The sequence below is a fragment of the Rattus norvegicus genome, chromosome 2 (assembly GCF_036323735.1).
Source record: "Rattus norvegicus strain BN/NHsdMcwi chromosome 2, GRCr8, whole genome shotgun sequence".
Classification (NCBI taxonomy): Eukaryota; Metazoa; Chordata; class Mammalia; order Rodentia; family Muridae; genus Rattus; species Rattus norvegicus.
Window position 1 is genome coordinate 204,508,750 of NC_086020.1, and position 19,551 is coordinate 204,528,300.

The 19,551-nt window shown below is 38.6% G+C and overlaps 1 protein-coding gene across 3 annotated transcripts in view; it reads left to right on the forward strand.

Moving 5' to 3' along the window:
* Nucleotides 1-386: 386 nt before the first annotated feature.
* Col11a1 (collagen type XI alpha 1 chain) overlaps nucleotides 387-19,551 on the forward strand; it is a 193,129-nt gene continuing 173,964 nt past the window's right edge. The window contains exon 1 of one of the 3 annotated variants that reach the window (NM_013117.1): nucleotides 387-841. In NM_013117.1, coding sequence (NP_037249.1) covers nucleotides 739-841 — 103 coding nt within the window. In that variant the 5' untranslated portion in view covers nucleotides 387-738. The remainder of the gene's footprint in view (nucleotides 842-19,551) is intronic. The other 2 variants (XR_010063586.1, XM_006233210.5) reach the window with 2 other exon arrangements.

Sequence of the window (19,551 nt, forward strand, 5' to 3'; positions counted from 1 at the left end):
TCCCCTCTTTCCCTTCCCCCCTCCGAAGAAAGAGGGGCACCCAGACGGTGCAAGTAGAGTACTTGGTTTTTACTGAATACAGAAGCTACTGGAACATCCCGTGTGCTCCAGGGCTGTCCTGCAATTCCTTTCATTCCCAAAGTGCAGGAGCCCAGCATTGGTCCCGCCTAACTCCCTCCCATTTCTTTTCGTGGATTTGGGGAGGGGGGAGGAGAGGGGAGATGCAGGGTGGCTGGTGGGCTGGGCCTGCAGTAGTCTGGATCCTCCAGGGAGAGACTGGGCGGGCTCAAGGCTGCGGGGAGGCCTGTGATTGGGTATGGCCTTCAGTCGGCTTGTCAGTTTCGCGGGCACAGGGGGCGGGGGGAGTGGGCGGAGGAGGGGGCTGCGCGAGCCTCTTGTCCAGCCCACCCACAGCATGAAGCCTTTAGTGGTGCTCAGTGCTTTCAGCTTTTTTTCTTGAAACCCTTCATCTACCCTCAGTCTGAAGGCAGGGTCAGGCGTAGGACGGGTCTCAGGGTCGCAGTCTTCTGCGGGCCACCCCAGAGGGAGAGGAGGGGGCGAGAGACAGGAAGGAAGCAAACCATCAAATTGAAAAAAAAATAGAGCCCTTTGACTTTTTTTCACTCCCTCTCCCTTCCGGATGGCTGTGTAGCAAACGTAGGCGACACCTTGGAAGGGACGAAGTTGGTCTGCACTGGCAATTTCGTGGGTTCACAGTTGTGAGCGCCGGGCTTGGAGATGGAGCCCTGGTCCAGGTGGAAAACGAAACGGTGGATCTGGGATCTCACCATCTCAACCCTCGTCTTGACTTTTCTCTTCCAAGCCAGAGAGGTCAGAGGAGGTAAGTAGAAAAAAAAAAAGTTTGGGGAGGGGGGATATTGCCACCTGGCTTTCTTCTTTTGGTGCCCTTCCCCCTTGTCTTCTCACCACTTCTTTTAAATAAAATCCAGATTGTTGCTGCTACCAGGTTAAGAATGGAAACTGGAGAGACAGCGAGATGGATGTAGGCGGGACAGTAATGGGCAAGGAGGTAGGTGGTAGGATTAAAAGATCTGTCAGGCACCCAGCAGACAGAGAAAGTCAATCATCCCTTTTCATTTTCTTTGCAAAGAGGAAAAAAAAATATTACCTTGAACAGGAAGGCAGTCGTACAAAGCTAAAGCTTTTGTTTTGAGAACAGTCTACTCAGAGTCCTCTGTCCTTTGAACCAATCTTTGTATTTCTTCTGGTTCTAAAGGGGATATCTTTTGAAGGGTGAACTGAGGAGAAAATACAGAGAAAGAGTATAAAGTGAACTGTGATAAACTTCTTTGTCTGCAAGGAAGTGAAAAACGGTCTGTTTTTACTTTGGGGGATATGAGAGAAACCAAGGGGGATGAAGCTAGAAGATTGGGAGCACTTTGTGTGTGGCATTTTGAAATGCTTCTCAGTGGAACACATTTCACAGATGATAAAGTGGTGTTCAGGACTGCTCCTGGCCGGTGGCGGAGCAGTTTCTCCTGATGTTTGGCCCCCTTCTCCTCTCCATGAAGCCCTCATCCTCAGTCTCTTGCCCACCTCAAATAGCTCCTTCTTGCAGGTTGGACATACAACTCCTTTGGAGGGTGATGAAAGTCTCCAAGCAAATGGGGTTGGGGGCGGAGGACTAGAGAGTGGGAGGAAGAGGAGGGGGCCTGGGATGGGAGGAGGAAGGTAAAGAAAAGTTCCTACGTGGCACTACCAAATATTGAATGGCCAGACCTGTGTAGCTGACTGTAGCCCTGTCAGTACCGGAGGAGGGAGAGCGACTTCACTCCTCCCTCCGCCTGCCTCCTCCCTCCCCTGCCCCCCGCCCTTTTCCCGAAATGGCATCTGGCTGCTGTGGTCCCTTAGGTGCTGTAGACTCGGCTGGCAGGAGAAAGCCCTTTGAGTTGGTGAGCCAGAGCGATTCACAGTAGAAAACAAGCTTTGTCAGGACTGCAGAGAGAAGCAGGGGAATAGGTAGGAGAGGAGAGAATGGGGGTTGGAAATGCCAACCCAACTCTGAAAGCACAGGTTTAGTAGAAATCTGAGCCTGGCCTCTGGTCTTGCTGCCCATATCTGAGCTCCCTAAACGGAGTTAGCACATGGGGGGCCCAGCCCTAACTTTGGTCCTGATGCTTGGGGACTTCACACTCCCCAGGAGCAGACAGTTTCTCATTCATTCGGTGATGAGCTCTGGTGAGCCATAGAATGGCACAAAATTCTAATTTTGTAGTGATTTAGACTACTTACGTCGATTCATTTCAACTTCATGGATAAATATAAGCATCTTTGAAAGTAGACTACTTCAAAAGTTGGCAGTTTACTTCTTGGTATTCTGTCGCCTGTTGGGTTGGGCAGTTTGCTCAGCAGTTCTGCCCTCTGCTGGTTTTCTACAGCAAAGGAGCTTCTATTAGTGATACTGAAAAATGTCACTTGCCTAAGGAAGAATAGATTGGTGTTTTATCCCAGCTTGTCCACATACACGTATATTTTAGTGACAATTATTTAAAGGTACAGAATCTGAGACATTCTGTAGTGATTACCCATATATAGGTAACCTGAATGCCTTTTCTGCCCCGAAATAATTTACTTTTCTTTTCCACATTGGGGTTTCCAGCCAATCAAATTTCTATGTTTTTAGGCTCTGATTTTCTATGTGCACTCTTAACAACACACCTGAAATACTTTTAGCAAACATCTCAATACTACATCACGTACACTACACAAAATGTTTCCTATTGTATAAAACTAAAGAGTATGAGAAAAAGGGAAGCACAAGGCCATGTTATTTCTAATGAAATATTTTGAAAATTGTAGAAGCCATTAGACAGCTTCATGGCAAGGTTTGGGTGTTTATTTTTAAGAAGTTGGCAGGTACTCACTATATAGTGGAAAACTACTTTTTTAATTAATTCAATCTTGTAGCCCTTCATTCTTTAAACCTGTTAAAATTCATAAAAGAAATAATAGTCAATAAATGATTAAAAGGGAAACACCCTCTCAAATCCCCAATCACCACAGAAGGAGAAACTAACTTTGTCTTTAGTATTTAGGATTGTAGCTGAAGGGCTGAGTGAAATTTAATGTGGCTTTCTAAATGCAGGCATCTTCTTCTAGTATTAACCTGACTTAATGGGTTTCCCAAAGATGTATGCTTCCATGATTTAACCAGAAGAAAATTTAAAATGGGCTGCTTTTTATATAAAATTATAAAACTATTATAAACCTGGTAAAATATTTCATAATGAAGTTAGACTCTAAAAAAGCAATGCATACAAGAAGGTTTTTGTGGATTTTTTGGAAGAGAATAGATTAATGAAGTTGATTTTATATATTATTTACTTTGAAAATACCAAGAAACTTGGAAGTCTTCAATACACAGTTTCTACTATGATTTCACACACACACACACACTCACACACACTCTTACACACACACACATACATATGCACACATACGCACACAGATGCACACACACACTCACACACACACTCACACACATACATATGCACACATACACATACACATGCACACATACACTCACTTACACACACTCACACACACACTCATACACACACACACACTCATACACACACATACATGCTCACACACACACACACTCTCTCTCACACACACATTCACACGCACACACAAAAGGAGAAAGAGATGCCGGGAAATGCTGTTATTTAAAGAGTATCCATTGACATTAATTTTTGTTTTATTTTTGATATATTTGCCTATGCTTCATCTCAGGAATTCCAGGATTAGTCCATAACTTACTATAAACAGGGCCTGGGATTTATGTGAAATTTACAGTTACTGAGCCATGCCTGCGTTAAAATCTATACCTTATTGTGTGGACTTGAAATGACAATCTTAAGAAAAACTGTCTAGCACTTAATACTGTGAGTGAACTAAAAAGAAACTAATTATAATGGCTTTCTGCCTTTACCTGTTAAGCCAAATGTGTGTTGTGAACTGTTGATAAGTTCTAAGAGGAATTTTAATGGCTTGCCAGCAATGGGTAGCCAGTGCAGGAGAAGTGCTGTTTTGAGTGCCCGGGATCAGCAGGTGAAATGGTGCTGGCTCTCACAGTGTGCTAATTCAACCTATGAGGAACTCAAACTTGTCTCTGTAGTTCTTCAATTAGAACAATTAAAAGAGCAGGTCTACTCTTGCTAATAAGTGCAGGATTTGGTAGCATGATTAATATCGTGTCTCTTAATAAAATGTGAGAGCTCATGAGTGGAACTTTTTGCGTGGATTATACATCAAGGATTAGTTGGGTTGCTGCTTATTTATTTAGTTAACAAGGGTTCTTTCATCTACTGCCTGTTTTCTTTAGTACCATAACATGTAATTTACAACAGTTTGAAACAGGTTTAAGTAGAAATGAGGAATATACGTAAAAAGACAGCATGCTGGCTTACGGTTTAATTTTTCTGATTCCTTATTTTTTTTTCTGAAATTGTGACTAAAATCAAAGAGCAACATTGTTTAAATTATTCTTAAAACACAGCAATGGAAATGACACTGAGTTTTGTATTGGGTGGATGGAATTTATTTTCTAAAGTTTTTTTTTTTTCCTTGCAGAGATTTTACTCATGTTAACTTTTTAAGCCTCTAGTTTTTTTTTTTTATCATGGTGTATTTTAAAAACATTTCAAGAGTGTTTTTTAACAGACTGACTTATTTAAAGGAGGAAAAAGTGCTCAGATGAGATTTCTCTCCTGAGAATTCTAAGGTTAGAATTTGCAGAAAATGCTAATCAGTCCTCCTAGTGCATTTTATCAAGAGGAAATGGAGGCACGAAATGGTGCTTTTTATATAATCCTTCTCCTTAGGAAATTAAATGTTGTAAAAGAGATTTTGAGTGTGTAGGATGAAACTATATAATATTGATATACATTTATTTTATATATATCTCAGACTTGATGACATGGCCAAGTCAATGTGATGTGCTGAAGTTTTCATTAGCAAGAAGGTACTTGATATGATAGTGTAAGAAAAGTAGGTAGAATACATGCATTTTAAAATTTCAGTTTTCTAAGTTTGGAGAACACCAATGTCTTATAATTTGATCATGCACATATTGCTAATACTCCTAGTGAAGCGAACATCAGATTACCAGCACTGGAGTGCTATAAATAATAGGAATAGAAGGCATGATTTTAAAATTTAAATAACCCAAGAATATTATATATACATATTTATATGCATGTTCAGGTATGTGTAATATATATGTAATATATCATATATGCATATATTTTTTCAAATGAGGATATGCCCTTTCTGCTCTTTTCCTAACAATTCTAATCATAAAATATATATCATATACATTATTAGGCTTTTATCTATGTGTCAGTATAATTGTGTTTCACTTTCATACATGTTAATCATTTTCTAAATATATTGTTGACTTTAAAAAATAAGAGAATGTGGTAGATAAGATTCAAATGAAAGTTTTTATTCCAGATTGCTAAAATATTTGAAACTGTAGAACTAGCCTTTAAATTGAGAATAGCTGTGCAGTTAATTAAGGAAAGACTGGGCTTGAGTGGGTGGCCATGATGTCTGCTGAACTCTGTATTTCTAGTGTCACATGAGTAATTGTTAGCAAGTAAGAAAAGAATAAGTTGTTGCAACATTAAGTTCAAGAAATACTATCTTCAAGAGCATGATATTTTCTGAGTGAAGGATTGTCCTTTCTTTCAGGAATCAATGTTCCTAGGGACCCAAGGCTGCTACAATGGAAGGGTTCATCAAGAGTTCCTGTAATATTATTAAACAGTATTTAGGTATATGAGGGTCATAGTCTTAACTCTAAATAATTTTGAATAATTTATTTTTAGGTACTTTGAAGGCAGATTTCATTGTATCGAAAGCACATTTTTCTCCCTCCAGTCTCCTATGGAGAAGTAATTAAGGGCAGTTTATGTAACCATTAAGAATTCAAGCTGAGGGCTGCTCTGTAGTTCTGCCTTTACTACCCTAATTTACTCCTGGGGAAATGTGACCTAGGCTTATGCGGAAAGAGGCAACGTGATCCCTCCCTCTCTGTTTTCCACCCTCCTTCCCTACTTCTTTTGCTTGCTTGTTTTTTTTAGTATTTTCAAATTATAGTAGTTTTAGTTCCTAGAAAAAAGGACAGAGAGAGAAAGAGAGAGAGAGAGAGAGAGAGAGAGAGAGAGAGAGAGAGTATAAATGTCACAACCTTCCTTAGATTCTCTTACTTTAGTCTATTTAAGTGAGATTCAGGGTCACTTCCTGTATCCTCCCTAAACTGAGACTTTTAATTTTCTTTGCAACTTAATTAAAAAATATATGGTTTTTCTTTTAATTTAAAATCATGTCTATATTATTAGGAGGCACAACCGTAATATGGTTTGATTTGTAGGGGTAAGAGGTTTTCTTTCTAAAATTATTCTCTGATTTTCAGTTGTGTCAGGATAACATGAATAATGAATGCTAGCTTGCAGAGAAGATGAAAAGACAATTTTAAAGTGATTTAGAGAGTAATATCTATTGATCAGTTGCAGGCTCTGGCTTACTACTGACTTGGCTAATGGTCCTTTAGACATTGGCTGATCACCAGACCTAGTGTTATCTGGTAAAACAAACTCATTGCTTGCCGCGTGTGGAATTAGAGACAGTGCTATTAGTTTAGCAGAAAGAACTCGGAGAAAAGAAAGGTTATCGGATTTCAGAGTAAGAGAGCAGCTTAAATACAGCTTGACAACTGAGAACTAAACAAACCTGTGTAAAAGTGCCCTAGCACAGTCTACTTATGCAATCCCCTCAAACGCCCCTTTTTTCTTTTCTCCCCCCGCCCACTTAAAAAGCATTTCTTTCTTATTTTAACCAAATTTAATTGCTCTTGAATGGCCCCGGACTGTTCAGCAAATGAAGGTCCCTATTCACAGAACCCGAGCTCATAGAATATCAGTAGAGGCTTCCTTCCTCTGTCTCACTGGTAAACTGACATCCGGGCTTCAGGGAGCGAACCCTAGACGGCAGGCATGTGCTGGTTGGCTTTGCTTCCTCGCTGTGATTTCACATACAACTTCCTGAAAGAGTGACTGCCAAAAAGAGCCCTAGTTGCAGTTTTGGACAATGCTAGCAGGAACTCTACTGCATTTTCACACCTGGTGGTCATATCCTCTGCAAGAAAACAATAAAACTGGTGTTTGCCTTTTCTCCTTAGACTGCAGTCTAACAGATAAGTCTAATAACCTACAGCCTGTTGTCATAATTCCTTTGAAATGTTGATGGTGACTTATTTTCATTGAGAACTAAACTGACGTTCTAAATGACTTAGTGTTGTATAGAGTGGCCCTGAGTGTCCAGCTTACGATAGCGCTTTCCTCATCTTTCTAGTCACACCCTCATTGACCCTGCATTTGTGCCATGGTAAGGCTCTTGCCTTCATTCTCCATGTTATGGATTTGGTTCTTTAAATAATTTGTCTTCTTCTTACTCATCACAGATGTCTCAAGCCTTAACTGAAATATCACAGAACCACAAAACTTTCCTTCAGATTTTCTAGCCCATATAATTGTGAGAATTGACACCACATAATGCTTGTTACATACCATGTGTGTTGGGTGTGCATTATGCAGAATCTTTTTTCCTTATGATCCATTTCCCAGGAACAAACTGACATAAGAGACCCAGATTATCTCAAAGGTAACTGGAAAACAGAAAATAATTATAAATTGTCTACTCAAGTGTCAGACATGGTCTTGTATCAAAGTCTTAGCATTGGTCTTGCCTACTTCAGTGGATATTTCCTGTGTTTCTTATGATTATGGTGCACTGATGCCTAAAATTAATGTGCAAATTTTACAACATGTCAACTGTCTGAATGCCCTGAATGTCGCAAAGGGAACTAAACAGGGCTCTTGCTAAACTACCGTCTTACAAATCAACTTGTTCCTCTGCCTATGTTTCAGTTTAATGCTCTTACTTGTGTTCAAACCTAAGTCACAAAGTCTTGGGAAACTTAAAAAGATTGCTTTTGGAAGCTGTCGAGTGTTATTTTGGTTCTCACTAATTTAATAAACTTTATCTGTTAGGTTCATGATCTGACTGGTTTACTCAGCTAACAATGGCGCTCAGTGATTTTCACGTCTCCTAAGCTATAGCAATAAGCAAGAAGACATTTTCAGGGAATGGATGGTTGTGAACTGGTTTATTACCTCCAGTGTACAAGTGTCAGCCTATAATATTCAAAAAGGATCTTTTGAATATAATCAACATTAGGAAAGCAGAAAAAGAAGGACTATCAAAAATTGAAACTCATTATTTTGAGATTCCTCATGTGCCTTGCAGAAGTTGCTGTATAACTAATAAGTGGTACAGTTTATTTGTGTTCCTGTTGTCTGTCATGGTGATGGAGAGAATGTATGTATTCACAATCTGGTTTGTAGCTATCATCCTCCATCACCCAGAAGACTAGAAGAAGATAAAACTTTAGTTGTTAGTCATGTGAAGTGTAAGTGCGAGGACTTTCTCATGTAATGGTCAGCAATCAGCATATTGCTCCTCTCCCCCCTCTTCCCCCACCTTCTCTTTCTTTCTCTATTCTCCATCTTCTTTCATCACTTTATTTTCACTGCTCCCTCCCTCCCTCCTTCCTTCCCTCCTTCCCTTCCTTCTTCCCTTCTTTTAGGAGACAGGGTCTTTCTATGTATCTGTACTGACTTGAAACTCACACTGTAGACAGGCCTCCAACTTACAGAGATCCACATGGCTTTGTCTAACAATTGCTGTGATTAAAGTTGTGCATTACCAGGTCAAAATTTCTTTTCATTGTTTGTGTCTGTCTGTGCATGAGAGGACATCCTAAGCTATTATTTTTAAGGCTTCATTCATCTCAAGTTTGAACTCCTACCCAAGGGTCTCTTTCCAAGGAGCCTAAGCTGGCTGGGAACTCCAATGTATCCACTTGTCTCCACCTCTCTCTTCGTGCTAGAATTATAAAAACGTATCACCATTTTTTGCTTTTTCATGGGATTCTGAGGATTGAGTTCAGGTCCATGGGCTACAAACATGGACATCATCATTCTGGTTGTCTACATGGCATTTACTATTCATATATTCATTCTACAGTAACAGATGAGTCAGATCTTGCTTCCAGTATTTGAAAAACCATCCCTCACAGTCTATCCAAAGATATCTCTGAACATCTTCAGCTACTGATAGTCTCTACTGTCTTTCTGCCTATATCTGGCTTGAACACCTAGAGCGATATGTTTGCTCTGTTGGTGGTCATAAATACTTTTTCTCCTTGAGTATTAAAAAGGAAACTTCAACAAAACATTTGTTATTAATTTGTCTATAAAAACATTTATTATAGATATTTGTTATAAATATTCCTGCCCTCTGTTTGGCAAATTATTGGGGATTAATTGGCTTTACAATTAATTGGCTTAGCAATTAGAAACAGTGGTTTGTCTCTATGTAATCAATTTAATAAAATAAATCTTTCTTTGAATTATAAAAGTAACATATATATATATATATACTTATAGTTATTCTACTAAGAAACATAAACAAGACACATGGGAATATTAAAGATTAATAAATGAAAATATTAAAGGTTGATAGATAGGCAGTCACATAGTTTTAGAAGACACACATACACACATATATAAATATAGATATACATTCACATATTGCTATCTGTTGTACATGTCTGTTATACTGAAAGCAGTAAGTCGACTATCAGTCCGTTTTATTAAGCATGGCAACAGAACCGGGAAACAGGAAAAGGAAATTTGAGGAAGGGTTGTTAAATAAAGTGGAGGTGTTGGCTACTATTCAATAACCTGGAAACTCAGATGATTTTATATGTTCTCATCTATAGATAGCTATAGCAATTTATAGAATTAAATAACCTTTGTGATTTATAAATTGGGAACACTGTATCTTATAGTTGTTACACATTCTCAGATTGTGATTTTCATTCATTTCTTCACCATGCATTCAATTCAGTTTATGTAAGCTTGTGTGGTATGAGAAGGTGGAGGATTCAGTCTACCCCAAAACATCAAGAATTCAAGTTATTTCCATTTCTATGTATAACTGCTTTGTATAGATGCTGCAGCTACAGTTGTAGGTACTATGCCAGGAGGTGTTACGGTGGGGTATGTGTGTAACTCCAATGGTGATAGTGAAAAGATAAATATATTCCATCAATTTGTTCACTTAGCAAATACATATTAAATCTCTATTGTGTTCTCATGCTACACTAGGCTCTAAGATGATTCATTGATCATAAATTTAATAAATGCATCATCCATTGATACACGCTCATGTCAGTAGCTAAGAAAACATCACAATCATAGAATCAGTGGTCTACTTGACAAGGCAGGAATCAACCAGTAGTCACATACGTAAATGTGTGACAATAGTAATGGTATGTGGTATGAAGCACCTGTGCAGAGATGTGAAAAACAGCATAGAAACACAGAAAGGCCAAAGGAAGACAGGTGAGAAGTAACAACTTAGCACCAAGTAACCAAGTGAGGCTCTTCCCAGATGTGACATGAAAGCCCAAAACAGAAAAGTAACTGACTCTACAAAGGACTTCAAGGCTACAAGGAAGCCTTTGAAACCAGGCATTGTGCAAAAGGCAGATGACATGGCTAGGGAGGAAGTGATGTGAAACACAGACACAAGCTCTTAAGCATGTACTTTCCTTAACATTTCCTTGATAACTCTGGGTGCTGCATAGAATCATGTAACTAAACAGAGTGTTTTAACTTTTGCTAAGTTTTGCAGGCTCAGTGAACACTGGATGTCCGCACATGGGTCGAGAGCCAGTTGCTTGCTACTGAGGGGTCAAACAATCACGGTAGAGGGGAGACATTGCTTTCTTTGTAATAGCTGGACTACTAAAAAGCCATCTAGGTTCTCAACAGTAATAGGTCTGTTTTGAAATCACACCTCATATACAGTTGCATCCATAATGGACCTGAAAACATAAGAATTAATAATTTAAGTTTGTGCCTAGACATTTATAAAAACTCTTCGTAAGACAAGTAACTTATATCTCAAACTCTTGTGAGATTTTTTCATGCACTCACTCATATTATAGCATCCACTATAGCATACAATTACAATAAGGTTTTTAAAATATTCCTGAAAAATTAAACCTTTAGACCCACTTTGGTATAAAGAACATTGTATTTATTATAAACCTTTGTTGTGTTCTAATGATTTCCTGCAGGTGAAGTTATATTAGTATTGTTTAAAAATAACAAAATTATTAACTAATATGGCTTTGAGGGATATTGGTAGACTCTCAACCCCTTGTTTTTTTCTAACCTCTATCTCTGTCCTTAGTTAAAGATTTATAAACCTGATTGCCTGTTCATCCACTTGTAGTCCATTGAAGGTAGTACAAAGTTTTTAGTCTCTCAACTGAATTGTTGTCTTCCTACCCTGTTCCTCTCTTTAGTTTTCTGAATCTCAGGTCATAGCAGTGTAATTAGTTGTGATGTTCAAATTAAACACCAACTCTCAGAATTTGCCTTTTGGGTTTTGACCCCTTGACCTCCTAGCCCATATAGAACTCATTTCTATACTGGTCACCCTGTGTTCCCAGGGTGTCCAGAATCTGACACAGTAATGCAACTGTTATCCCCAGTTTATACCATCTCGTACCTGCAGGATTGCAAATGCTTCTTTATGATTGTCTGACTGGGCCTCAGGGCTCTGAATTTTCTCAGGGTTTTCTCAACTCTGAAGTCTCAGTAGTTTGAAAAAAGTTACTTGAAAGAAAGATCTTTCTGTCACCTTAGTTTTCTGTGAAATTAAAACTGACTGGAAAATATTCACAAAAAAATTTGTATCCTATCACTTGTCTCTAATGTAACCTTCCAATGGGTTTCCAAATCAGTTGCAATAAAATTCAATTTCCATGGACACTTCATAAAACTTACACATCACTCTTATGTTTCTGACCTCACCTCTTAAAGCCCTCCTATTCTCTTAGCAGGAGCCTTTGTTTTATCCCAATTTCCCCACAATTCCGAGTTATTTCTTGATTTATGTTCTTTACGCATTCCTGTTGCTTCTGATCCAGTTAAGCCAAAACAACCAGGCAGAGTGCTTTCTCTGATTTTTCTGTATTAACCAAAATATCATTTGCTCTCGGGGGAGTTTCTTGTCTTTTTTATTTGAGGCCACAATTCATGCTACAGCAAAATTTGAGAAAGTCTTTTCTGTATTTGCTGACTTTCTGAAACCCTGTGAGTCTGAAACCTGTGTCATGTAAGAAGTTAAGTACTAATAGTTAAGGATGGGGAAGTTATTTTATTTTCCGTAAAATATAGGGCTGATAATTTTGACCTATACTATAAATTGTTTGTGCTTTTGAGTCTTCATAGAATCCAGGTGTCATACAGCCAGCAATTCCCATTCTTGATACCACTTCAGTCTTATACATTCTCACACAGTTATAATAAGCAGTCAAATGTCAAACAAAATACAGCCTTTCTCATCTGATGCACACAATAGCCATCTATCTGTGTGTTCAGAGGGATCATACTGTCTTAAAATGCATTATTATCTCTATTTTTTGCTCAGGGCTTTGAGCTGCGATGGCAGCTAGCTTCAGATATTCCTACTCAATGAACTAGAAATCAAGTTCTGTCAAGGATATGAAGACACAAAAATATTCTTTTATTATTAGTTATTTTATTTATTTACATTTCAAATGCCATCCCCCTTCCCAGTTTCCCCTCCACAAACCCCCTATATCCTGCCCCACCCCCACCCTCGCCTCTATGATGGTGCTCCCTCACTGGTCCAGCCATGCCTGACTCAGCACCCTATTTTCCCTACCCTGGGTCATCGAGCCTACACAGAAACAAGGGCCTTCCCTCCCAGTGATGTTTGATAAGGCCATCCTCTTTTACATATGCATCTGGAGCCATGGGTTCCTCCATGTGTACTCTTTGGTTGGTGATTTAGTCCCTGGAAGCTTTCGGGGTTTGGTTTGTTGGTATTGTTGTTGTTCTTCCTATGGGTTTGCGAACCCCTTCAGCTCTTTCAATCCTAGCCCTAACTTCTCCATTGGAGTCCCCATGCTGAGTCAGATATTTGACTGCAAGCATCCTCCTCTGTATTAGTCATGCTCTGGCAGAGCCTCTCAGTAAGCACTTCTTGGCATCAACCATATTGTCTGGGTTTGATGTCTGCATGTGGGATGGATCCCCAGGTGGGGCAGTCTCTGGGTGGCCATTTCTTCAGTCTCTGTTCCACTTTTTGTTCCTGCATTTCCTTTTGACAGCAGGCATTCTGGATTAATATTTTTGAGACGGGTAGGTGGCTTTATCTCTCCATCAAGGGCTGTGCCTATCCACTGGATATGGTCTCCAGGTTCTATCTTCCCTTTGTTGGGTGTATCGATTAATGTCCTGCCTGTTGGATCCTGGGGACCTCTTGGGTCCCTGGAATCTGGGACTTTACAGTGGCTATCTGGTAGTTCCCTCTTCCCCCACTGCTACACACCTCCTTTCGAAGTCCTTACCCTCTGTACTTCTCCCCCATCTCCTTCCCTATCTGAGCCCGCCCTCCTTTTCCCCTCTCTCTCATCTCTCCCTCCCAGATCCCTCTCTCCCTCTACTTCTCAAGATTATTTTCTTTACCCTTTTGAGTATGAGTGTAGCATCCCCTCTTGGGTGTGGTCTTCTTTCTTCTTTGGTTTTATATGGTCTGTAAGGTCTATTGTGAGGATTCTGAGTTTCATCAGTGAGTACATACCATGTGTCTTCTTTTGTGACTGTGTTACCTCAATCGGGATGATATTTTCAAGTTCCATTCATTCTTAATTAGGATTCAACTCAGGTTTTGTATTTTATAAACTTTTCTCCATCTCTAGATTCCATAATTGGAATAATAAACTGTTACTAAGGTAGTATAAATATATTTCATTTTTATGAGAAGTACTTTGTTTTGTTTTTTCCATATATATATATATATATATATATATATATATATATATATATGGCTATGGGGTGGGGGGTGCAGTTTTTCTTGGCATTAAAATGAAAAAGTTTGTTGTGAAGCTGATTAAAAATATTTTAAGAGGCCATATTTGCATTTGAGCATTTGGGTTATTTTTTCCAATGAGATTGTCAAAATATGGTTACACTTTTTAACTGACAAAATTAATTATAAAATTCAGAAAACTTTAGGTAATCAACTTAAATTTTTTTGTCTATGCATTTTCAACTTGGTGCTTGTCATTGTTTGAATATCTGATACTCATGTTTTCTCAGGATGGCTATTATAATCTGTAGTCTTAAGATACATACAATTCTTTTTATTTGTAGAAATTGTGTATATAAGTAAATATACAAACATATTAGGGTGAATGGTGATATATTTAAGATGATAATAGAATTATTTATGGAAAACTGAATTTGAAATGATATTTTTGACCTATTATCATTCTCAAGAATAGTTAATACAAATTGAATAACTAATTGTTTTTAATAATAATCTATTTTATTTTATGTACATTGGTGTTTTGATTTCACGTATGTCTTTGTGTGGGTGTCAGATCTCCTGGGACAGGAACTAAAGACAATTGTGAGCTGCTATGTGGGTGTTGAGAATTGAACTTGGGATCTGGGGAAGAGCAGCCAGTGGTCTTAAATGCTAACCCATCTCTCTAGCCTGCAACTGTAATTTTTTTAATATATTACAATATGCTAGTGTTTATAAGCTGCCCCTTCTTGCATATACACAGCACATCAAACAGATTAGCAGTAGGAGTGGCTAGTCTTGGCAATCAAGTTGATGTTGAAAGTTTGATCCCCAGGAACCAGAGTAATAGATTGTTGTAATCCTTCATATGGGTGCTGGGAACCAAATAGAGTTCTCTCCAAGAGCAGCAGGTGCTTTTAGCTTCTGAGCAGCTCTCTAGCTGAATCCTCCTCCTCTTATTCAGGCACCATCTCACTCTGTAACACAGGCTGTCTGAAGTTCATTACATAATTTAGACTGGCCTCACACTTGAAGGACTCCTTCTGCCTCAACTTCTCAAGTGCTGAGATTACAAAAATGAACAACTGTTACAATATTCAATATCATATGTTATATGTAATAAAATATATAAATATTAATGTTATATGTATTAAAACAATAAAAGGCTAATATTATCAGTATTTTAACTTCATATTGTGCTGTGGGGTGGTCAAGGTAACCATGAAAGTATAGCTTCTATAATCATTGATGTATTTGCTAAATAATTGCAAATAAGACAATTCCAAAACCAAAAGAAAACAAAAGACAGCAAAAAGCAGTTTGGGGCATTGTGCATTTCTAGAATACGAGTACATGCTTTTTGTTTTACTTTGCTTTAAATTTAATTTTCTTCTGAGAATTTTATATATGAATACAATATACATTTTCGTGCCTTACTCCCTTGTCTCCTCTCTAACTTCTCCTGTATTTCTCATAACCCCCTCATACTCATGAATTCTTTTTCTTTAAATAATAAATATTAATATTTTTATATTTATTATCTAAAGAAATATAAACATTATATTAAAGAAATACAGAAGTATTAAGCACATACACATACCACAGGCAAACAGACATATAAACATACACATACACACACACACGCACACACACACACACACACACACACACACACACACTCACACACAGAGTCTGTTTTTTTATTAGCCAAATACTCCTCAGTGTGATTGATATACTCAGTGGTACTTCATGGGAGAAAAAAATTTTTTTTCTTATCCTAGTAAGTATAATTTGAAATAGCCTCTTGGTTAGGGATAAGATTTTGTGTCCATTGTCTCTTCATGTCCTGGGATTTTGTCTGGTCTGAATGCTATTGCAGTCTCTGTGAGTTCATATATATATATTTCCTGCTGTGTTGGGAAGACATTGTTTCCTTGAAGTCATTCATCACCTATAGCTCTAACAATTTTCAAGTCCCCTGGGGGACTTGAGGGGAGGGGAGGGGTCTGATAAAGTCATTCCATTTAGTATGGATCACTCCACATGTGCATGTGCTCATGTATGTCAGAGTGTGTGTGCATGTGTGTGATATTTATTTCTTTAATATAATATTTATGTATTTCTTTAGATAATTAATATAAAATATTAATATTTATTACTTAAGAAAAAAAATTCATGAGTATGAGGGAGGTTTTGAGAAATACAGAAGTTGAAGGCAAGGTAAGGGGGACAGGTGTGAAAATGTACAAATATTCATATATAAAATTCTCAGAAGAAAATTAATTTAAATTATAAAAACAAAAAGCCTGCACTGGTGTTCTAGAAATGAAAGAAAGCTCCAACTCACCTTGCTTTCTGCGCATCGTTCCCATTTGGGTCCCTGAGTTTTCCTCTAGGGTCATGACATATCCAATCTTGGGGTGTTGACCACCTTAGCAATGTTGGCTATGGGTTGCATCTTATGAAGTGGGCCTTACATCCAAACCATATGTGTTCAGTTAGTCCTGCCACATATGGGCTACTGTTGCACCAGCAGATCAGGTTGCTGATGTTAACTGTAGGGTTTGTGGCTGGGTAGTATTAATCATCACTTCCCTTTTCTGGTATATGCATGTAGACTGCTTTCCAGCACCATGAAGACTACTCAGAAGGCATGAAGTTTCTAGTCAGGCAACAGAACATTCATGTTCTATGACATTAGTAAGTGCTGTCTTCAGTAATAGGGCCCTACCATTGGGTTATGGACAACAAGTACCATTGGTGATGGCCTGTGAAGAGGGTGATTTATGGAGCACTCTGGTAAATGATTCAGCAAAATTTAACTCATTCCTGGCCCTGGAGGTTTTACTTGGTACATAAAATGTCTAATTAGAGCTATATTTCCTCCATTATATGGTGACTCCTTTACATATGAGTTTTCAAATGTTCTTTAGTGTTAGTTGTCCCTCCGTTTAGTCCCTGCATTACTGTGACATCCCATCCTCTTCCTAATTATATCCTTCTATTCTAGTTTTCTGTCCTCTTTGTAATGCTATATTTTACTTCCCCTTTCTTGGAAGGTCTCCCTCTCTGTCCCGATCCCTTACCAGATACCTAACCTCTGTGGTCATTTGTCTTTAAACATACACATGTAAAACTTAAAAGGTAGCATTTATATATACCCTAGATGCCTAGAACAAATGAAACTCAAGACGGAAGATCAAAATGTGAATGCTTCACTCCTTCTTTAAAAGGGGAACAAGAATACCCTTGGCAGGGAATAGAGAGGAAAATATTAAAACAGACACAGAAGGAACACCCATTCAGAGCCTGCCCCACATGTGGCTCATACATATACAGCCATCCAATTAGACATGATGGATGAAGCAAAGAAGTGCAGGCCGACAGGAGCTGGATGTAGATCTCTCCTGAGAGACACAGCCAGAATACAGCAAATACAGAGGCGAATGCCAGCAGCAAACCACTGAACTGAGAATAGGACCCCCGTTGAAGGAATCAGAGAAAGAACTGGAAGAGCTTGAGGGGCTCGAGACCCCTTATGAACAACAATGCCAACCAACCAGAGCTTCCAGGGACGAAGCCACTACCTAAAGACTATACATGGACTGATCCTGGACTCTGACCTCATAGGTAGCAATGAATATCCTAGTAAGAGCACCAGTGGAAGGGGAAGCCCTGGGTCCTGCTAAGACTGAACCCCCAGTGAACTAGATTGTTGGGGGGAGGGCGGCAATGGGGGGAGGATGGGGAGGGGAACACCGATAAGAAAGGGGAGGGGGGAGGGGGATGTTTGCCCGGAAACCGGGAAAGGGAATAACACTCGAAATGTATATAAGAAATACTCAAGTTAATAAAAAAAATCAAACATGAAGTATTTGTTGTTTTAGTATGGGTTACCTCACTCAGGATGATTTTTCCTAGTTTTGCAGTTGTGGATTTCCATATGAGCTCTACCTGCAGCAAAAAAGAAGCTTCCTTTATGAGCTGTGAGAGGTACTCTTTTCTGTGGGTCTGTGACCTCACTAGCAATGGGTCAGGTTTAAAGCACTGGGTACGAATTCCCTCTTATGGAGCAGGCATTAAGTTCAATTGGTTACCCTCAAGATAAAGTAAGTACATCTGTTGCACTAATGGGAAACTTGCTCCTTGGTCATTTTCATGGTCCTAGGCTTTACAGCTGAGCAGGATGGCTGATTGCATTTTAACCTTGGCAGCTCATGTACCCTAATTGACTATGAGAGCTAGGGCATAAGACCCATTCCAGGTTAATTCCTCCTTGTCCTGTGTCCAAAGTGTGTTGTGTCTTCTCCAGTAGAGTTCTACTTTCAAGTTCTAGGAAGGGCATAATTTTTAGGGAGGTTTGTTGTAAATATTTAGCAATATCAAACCATTTACTATTCTATTGTACTGCAAAAGGACTTCTAAATTCAGTCAGTAAAAGAAGATAACAGGAACCAGCTTGATCATGGCTTAGGAAAACATGGATTGTGTTTAATAGAGTTGTTAGAAATGTTCAGGAACTTTGGAATTTTCAAAAAGCAATCATTGTCAGAAGTTATTTTTTTGATGAGTATTTATATATTCTAGCTTCTTTTCTCTGGGATTAAGAATCATTATAATGTTAAATTCTCAAAAATGAGGCTAATTTGGATAAGTGATTCAGGAAGGGTTTAAGAGGCTTACACAAAGTCATTTCATTGTTGCGGTTGTAGACTTGGTGAAGAGAGTGCTTGCTATACAAGCATGAGGTGTTCAGATACCCAGTAGCTGTATAGAGTCTGGGTATGGTGGAGTGTATCTTTAACTCCTGCATTGGGTCAGGGTATGCAGAGACAGGCGGGTTCTAGGAGCTGAACTGCGAGCCATCCTAGTTCTTAATTGGTGAGCCCTCTGTTTAGTGGGAGATCTTGTTTGCAAATATAGTGAGTGTGTTAGAGAAAGTCATGCCATGCTAACTAACCTCTGTCACACACACTCATGTGCACACAGCTGCAAACACAAGTATGCACACTAACATATACACATATGTGTACAAAAAGATGAGATCTTCTAAGCTTAACTTAGAACTTTGACAACATCACCTACAGAAATTGAGTTAATAATTACCAGTGTGGTTGGCAGACAACTTTTGTTAAGGACTCTCATGAATTTTGAAAACTGTCATTATATTACTAGTCAGTAAATTATAATATAAGGTCATTGTCTCTTGTAGTTCAATACTATATGTTACATTCATTAGAATTATAGTTTTTAAAATTATTTTTATTTAATACATTTTACTTATGTGGGATATGTGGGGGAGTGAGGAGGGAGAAGAAAGAGAAAAGATTTAGCATTTTGTCGAGGAAAATGATAATGTGACATATAATACAGAGTCACAGTAAGAGAATTATACAAACACAATAGAGTGTGTTGCCTAGGGGAGCAAGAGGCATGACAAGAGTGTCACATAACCTACATGGAGGAATAAAGATTTTCTGAAGGATTCTGTGGTGTACATTTTAATAAAGATGTTTACTAGATCTTAGTTTACCAGATTTCATCACT